The 6,613-nt window shown below is 37.4% G+C and overlaps 1 protein-coding gene across 2 annotated transcripts in view; it reads left to right on the top strand.

The window, feature by feature from the left end:
- The first annotated feature begins 1,773 nt into the window (after nt 1-1,773).
- Nucleotides 1,774-6,613, top strand: part of LOC106940123 (macrophage colony-stimulating factor 1-like) — a 16,451-nt gene continuing 11,611 nt past the window's right edge. The window contains exons 1-6 of one of the 2 annotated variants that reach the window (XM_015022767.1): nt 1,774-2,024; nt 3,447-3,560; nt 3,636-3,698; nt 3,814-3,984; nt 4,128-4,329; nt 4,421-4,557. In XM_015022767.1, coding sequence (XP_014878253.1) covers nt 1,983-2,024; nt 3,447-3,560; nt 3,636-3,698; nt 3,814-3,984; nt 4,128-4,329; nt 4,421-4,557 — 729 coding nt within the window. In that variant the 5' untranslated portion in view covers nt 1,774-1,982. Of the gene's footprint in view, nt 2,025-3,440; nt 3,561-3,635; nt 3,699-3,813; nt 3,985-4,127; nt 4,330-4,420; nt 4,558-6,613 lie in introns of both variants that reach the window. The other variant, XM_015022766.1, reaches the window with a different exon arrangement.

Raw genomic sequence — 6,613 nt, 5'->3', positions numbered from 1 at the left:
GAACCCATTCCTCTGAAATTCCCCCTTAAGGATTCATCACCACATTACCCTTCTCATTTCTAGCTATCCCTCTATTCATCAAGATGCCACCAAATTCTGATCCAAGACTTCCTTAATCACACATGTCCAATCCGTTTTGTAAAACATAATCTAATTTAATTAAAATTAGACTGAGTCATGCGTGTGGGTCAAGAAATTATCCCTCAACAGCTCGCAGTGACCTTAAGCATAGTGGCTAAAGGGCAACAAAGGCAATGTTTGTGAGCTAGCACAGTGGCCTACAAAAGTTAAAATGGACAAAGTTATAAGAAGCAAATCAAAGTAGCGAGTGGAAGGACGAATAAAGCTTTTGAGCAGACTGGTACAGTGTGAAGCCAGTGCTACAAAATATAAAGAAACTGTATGCAATTTTTGGAATTTGAAGAAAGTAAAACAATATTCTCTAAGAAAAATTATAATTTTCTTATTTCACTATTTAGCAAACTGATCAAATTTCTGTTCCTAACTGGCCTAAAACATGAAACGTCTATCCCGATTTAATGTCAGCACAAACAAAAGTCTGATTTTTCTTTTTTGCATACTATATGTCGATATGTGGTTTTAAATGTATGACAGCCAGCACTGAAATGCTGTAGTGTGGACACAACTACAACAACATGAGGATAAATCCCAGAAGGAATGTGATTTATCCTCCAGCTACTCAGGATGAATTTAGGACCCTTTTCAAACATGGACCACCACTGATCTGCTCATGTGAAAACATTTCAGCTCTTCAAAGCCAAACATTTGTAAGGGTTGGAGCGTAAACTCTAGGTGTTTCCACCTAATGTAAATGTCAAACATACACTTTCCTATGCAGCATAATATTTGCTTAAATTACTGCCAACGCCAATTTCTGAGTGTTCTGTACGTCTCCTTGGTTATTTGTTAATCAAGCCTAATTGATTTCCCACTTATTTTTTTTCTCTCAGTTTCCACCAATTAAGTGCTCTTTTTGGTAATCACACATATGGGATAGAGACTTCCCCTTTGAGATCAGGTTATCTCATGGGTGGGAAGTTGTTTCTCTGATTTGTTATGCTGAAGAACGGATGGTGAACTAAGCTTCCTCTCATGCAAATAATGGACTCTGATGTAAAAAGGTAGGATTGTTTTATTATCTGAAACCCAGTTCAAATCAGTAATATTTTTAAACTATTTTGATTGGCCAGGTTTTAATTTTATTTAAAAAATATATATGTTTAATGCTATCTTGCCTATTCTTATGTAAACTGAATTTGCAATGCAAAAAACAATGGTACATAAGAACCATGGGCAATGCTTCTTTAATTTCTAAATCCTGATTTTAGACTTTAATAAGACTCAAAAGAATAAAGGTTAAAAACATCAAGCAATAACGGATGCTTCAAACAGTTAATCTGAAATATTCTTTAGGTAAATGCACGGGATAAAACATGTTGCTCTTATCTCTTCTGTTTTCTATTTTTCAGTATTACACATTAGTTTTAAAATCTACTCCTATTAATACCCAAACTTATTTAATGAGAGTCATTAAAAAGCTCTTTTAAGTAGCAGATAACATCCAACCAAGTCACTAAATGAGGGCATTTTTATTTTTATTCTTTATGTATTTGTTTCTTTCTAAGAACAAATCCACACAATGATAATTGAATTGCGGTGTAAAAAGAAAAACGTTTTGGTGTTATGTGTGCAAAGAGAGCAGAGCAGTGCATCTTGAGAAAAGGTGGGAGGTCTTTAAGACGGTTGTCAGCCGAAACAGTCAGTCTCAGTTTGAACTCACTCAAAGGAGGAGGAGCACATCAGGCAAAGCTTTGAAGACCAGCGCCACATGAAGAAGTGTCAGATTTACTTAAGAAGAAATTCCTTTTTGTGGAGTGGAAGTGGATATATGAGAAAGATCTCTCTGCTTCAATGTGTGTGACAGAGGAGTTTGGTGTTTTCCATTGCCAAACACGTACCAGATGACCATCCCTGTGTCAACAGTGAGTCAGAGCAAAGCTAAGGTAGGTGAGAACTTTTTACTATATAGTTATATGGTTAAAAAAAAAAAAAAAAAGAAAAAAAAAAAAAAAGTCTGCTGCTCTGTAATCTGTCTAAAATAATCGGCGCTTGATTGTGCAGTTAACCGACGTAAATTAATTTTAATACATAAGGAGACAACAAATCATGTGATAAAAGTTATATTTGCATCATGTGCCACCACATTTGCCACACACCAGTCACATTTATGGTTCTATTAGATTACATTAATTAGATTATGCATCGTCATCAGTCATTAACTGGGCTTCAGATAATAGTGGGGCAAGGCAGGATTTATGCTCACATTGCCAGTTCTGTTACAAGGGAATTGTTCTTTTGACTTGTCTGCTTCAGATATCAAGGTGAATTATTTTACCATTGTTTTAGAGCAACAACTTTGTTAGTATGAAGCTTTCCCCTTTCTTTCTGCCTTTTTGTATCATAGCATGAAATCAATCCAGAAGGCAGCTCTTCATTACATCCAGAACAGAAAAAAAAAAACATTAAAGCGATCCCTCTCATTTCTGCAGCTTTCAAAGACAGTCTTTTGTTTCCTGATTAATGTCAGAAGTTGCACATAAAGCGAACCCCATCTCATTTCAGTGCTTTTCTCACATCTGTGTTGAGGTGTGGAATAATTATCCCGTTGAAAAACAACATCTGAGCAATTTACATGAATGGTCACTTTTAAAAGCAACCGAGTATAACTGAGTACAGATTTTTTTTTTTTCTGAGGTGGAACGAATGATGCTTGTCACCATGTTTCAGTCTATCCAGAGCTTAAGTCCATCTGGAGCCCATTTCACTGTTACGGATTCCAAAAGGTGTGCGGTAGCAGGCATCAGGAGCTACAGGAAGAGACAGAGTGCTCCTCTCACTAGCTAACCTTCTGTGGCATAAAGAAAAAATATGACCATTAGTCAGATTTATCTCTAAGTTCTCTCAAGGTCAGGCTCCAACATCAGGTAATACTGTCCAAATCTAATCCCGCTGCGTACCCCAGTTTAACAGTTTCAGCAGTGGAGACGTTCTTTTTTTATTTTGACTTTCTCTGAGCAGCTCCTCTCCTCTGTGCTGCTGTTTGGGTGGAAAGGCGAGAACTGGTCCCGCTCCAGTTGTGAAAAATGTTGCAGCAGTAGAAATTCTACTGAAGTTTTCTCTAATTGTTTTTTTCTTCATGTAAAATGATTTACAAGTCAAGTGAAAGTCAATGAGAGGGAGTGGGAAAATAAGTGAGGGAAAATGGCAGACCGCACAAGATTTTATTGAGCAATTTCATCATTTAAAATGTAAGCGTATTTCAAATACAGAAGCTCAGAATGAGTGCTTGAGCAAAACTAAACTTAGGTTTGCAAGATCTGGATTTGAGTTGGATTGAGGATAATCTTCAGTTTTGTCAGTTGCAGGTAAAGTGTCTGTGTGTGCTTATGTTCCTGAGTTTCCCTCTGTCAATGGCAGAGGTACCCGGTCCATGCAGGCACTCGATCACTAGAGAACACCTGCTGATAGTCAGGCAACTGGTAGGTGTTAAAGCAACATCAAACAGATCAGATCAAATATCTCTGGCTGAAATCCTCCCGTTGTTATTTCTACAGATGGACAACCAGTTGAGAAGTGGGTGTTCAATAACCTACACATTCATAGAACAGAGAACTCTGGTAAGACAACATTTGTCCAAAGCAGATTGTTTTGTACAAAAGGTGAACTGGAAAAAATTAAAATAAAATAAAAGAACTCCTCTGAATCTGCTGATTTTCTTTTCCTTCCTTGCAGAGCAAATGTTGCTTTGTGAAAGCTGCTTTACCCTGGATACTGGAGCTGCTAACCACCCATTTCAAGTACAGCCGGGGCTCAATAAATGACGGCTATGTTCAGTCCCTGAGGGCGCTTATCCTCAACATGTATTCGCAGAGATGCGTGCCTCAGATTAATGAAGAGGTGGAGGTGAATGTGTGCTTCTGAATGAAGAAAAATTTAAATAAATATTGCGAGAGCCGTCCAAGCTCTCTGAAAGGTCATTCCTGCTCTGTTGGAAAGAAAAAAAAAACAAAAAAACAATAAGATTTGTTTCTCGTAATGTGCTGCAGGATAAGCCAGAGAGCTTTGAGGTGGTCTACCGAGGGTCTCCGTTGGAAGCTTTGCAGAGAGTTTCAGAGGTGTTGACTGTTTACTGGGAACTGGTGACAACCAGTGACTTACCGGTTGACTGGAGATGCCAGCAGGAATACTCAGAAAGCTTCGGCTCCTCGACAGAGCTACCCGCAGGGTCAACCGCTCAATATTTTACAGGTGTGAAACTCAAACTTTTGGAATGTTGTGTGATGAATAATGCAGATGTCTGGGAAGGCTGTGATCACACATCCTGTGAACATTTCCACAGACAGTTATGATTGGAACTCAGCGAAGGCTTCGCAGAAAAAACCAGTCAGGGATGTGTACAAGTTTGGCTTCATCGTTGCGTCCATCAGCGGGGGACTGGTGCTCATTCTTACGCTCTACTGTCTCATCGTCCACAAGGTATCAGCATGTTTCTTGTGAACTTCAGAATTCACATGTTAAGGCTTGCCAGTGCATTCCGTTACTATTGTAAAAAAATAAAATAAAATAAAAAAATAATAATAATAATAATAATACAAAACAGCCATTGGCAGCTTGGTTACTCTTACTGTGGTTTTACTTTGTGGATAAAAGTCAGACCTACAGTACTTCATTTTTCATAAGAAAGCAGGGGGCAGGCTGACTGAACATGTTTTGAGCAAAAAAGAAATCACCAAAGGCAGATGTGTGTAATTATGCTCCTTCTCCCTAATACTTTGCACGAGTTGAAACATTATCATTAGTTTCCAAATGTGTTGCTTTCTCAGCTCTTGATATTCTTTCAGACATAAAAGGAGAGTGGGGTTATTATTGGGGTTTCAGGACCCAATACAGTACAAGTTGTTAAAAAGACCAGCCTGGAGATTAACCCTTTGGCGTCCCAACTCGAGAAATAATTGGTCTCATCATCAGATTCTTTTGACAGAACATGAATCTGAAAATTGATATTGATGCATTATTAAGTTTGTTTTTGATTCATTATGAGCATAAACGTGAAACTGAAATGATGTTACATTTTTATATACATTATGTGAGGTTATATCACAACCGCTAAACATGTTTTTTTCACTTTTTTGTGTGTGAAAGGAACCCCAATTTCTGTGTTTTGATATATGTGATTCACCTTCTAGTTTTACTTCTTTACATCTCTAAAATTGATTAGAAACAATCTCGACCGCTCAGTCGTTTTGAACTTTTAAAGAAACATGGATTTTGTCTCCCCCTCTGTCCCTTTGCTCCCTGCTAAGGCTGCAGTTTCTTTTTCCTGGTTGTGAATGCTCAGGGTATTTAGCATAGCCACCAATGACAGCAGATAAATGGTTTTCCTCTAACGGTAAGTTATTTTACCGCCATTTGCACATTTAGCAGTGAGTACATGATATTGAGGCCTTGTCCACATGTAGGCAGATAAACCAAATCGATTTTTATGCAATTTGGACTTTCGTCCACATGTTCATAGCTAAAAAGAATTGATTGATAATAAAACTTCTGACTTCACAGATTATCTATCCCATAACAAATCTGCCATGACATGGTGACAGTTTTAGCAAACATGTAAGAAAACGTATTCTTTATAAAAGTTGCATACTGAAGCTTTGATGAAATTCAGTTAACCTAGAGAAGCTACACATGATTTTGCTTCTTTGGAGCAACAAGAACGACTTCACACAGGACTGAATCTCCTTCCATAAAAACTAAAACATTCTAACCAAAAAAAGCAAAAAGACGAGTCGGTCATTTTGTGTAATTGCTGATAAAGCTGCTCTTTTCTGTTTATTAACCATATAAAATGTCAGTGATCATGTAGAGAAACCATTGGTTTACTTATGATCCAAATAATTGTATATTGGAGAGCGCTGGCATAGTGGAGGAAAGTAATTGGCATTAAGGGCCGGATTCTGGGTCAGAACTTTGATTAGTTCTGGAAAGTTCTTGAGTACAACAGGCATTTTGCTGCATGTTTTGGTTGGCATGGATTCAAAGTGACTAAAGTTTTTGCCCCCTTGCAGATTGACCTTGTTTTTTGCTTTGTTTTACTTACATGTTACAGAAAAACAAACAAATGTAAGCGCCAGAGACAGATAACCTCAGTTAAAAAAAGGTTGTTTAGATAGTTGTTTCATTTACTAAGGGGGAAACCACTAATTAAACCAGCTAGTGTTATTTTATTTTTTTTGCCTTTGTTAAATCATTAATTAACTGATATTAACAACTTTTTGGAGTTCAGCATCACTAGTCACAACAAGCTCTGATTACAGTCAGACCTTAAATAAAGAAATTAAATTAATAGAAGCCACGTGACAGCATGAAGAAGGGTAAAATATCTCAAAATGCAACACATCATTCCTGATCTAAACTAATTTGAGAACCAATGACGAGCAAAGTCTCTAGACATTTGTCAGTCTAGAAATTGTTATAAAACATTTCTAAGGCTTCGAGACTGCAGTGAACCACAGAAAAGACTTTATGCAAAAAA

The sequence above is a fragment of the Poecilia latipinna genome, unplaced genomic scaffold, assembly GCF_001443285.1.
Source record: "Poecilia latipinna isolate Pla-1442-1.1 unplaced genomic scaffold, P_latipinna-1.0 Scaffold3100, whole genome shotgun sequence".
NCBI lineage: Eukaryota > Metazoa > Chordata > Actinopteri > Cyprinodontiformes > Poeciliidae > Poecilia > Poecilia latipinna.
This window is presented reverse-complemented; position numbering and strand designations above follow the sequence as displayed.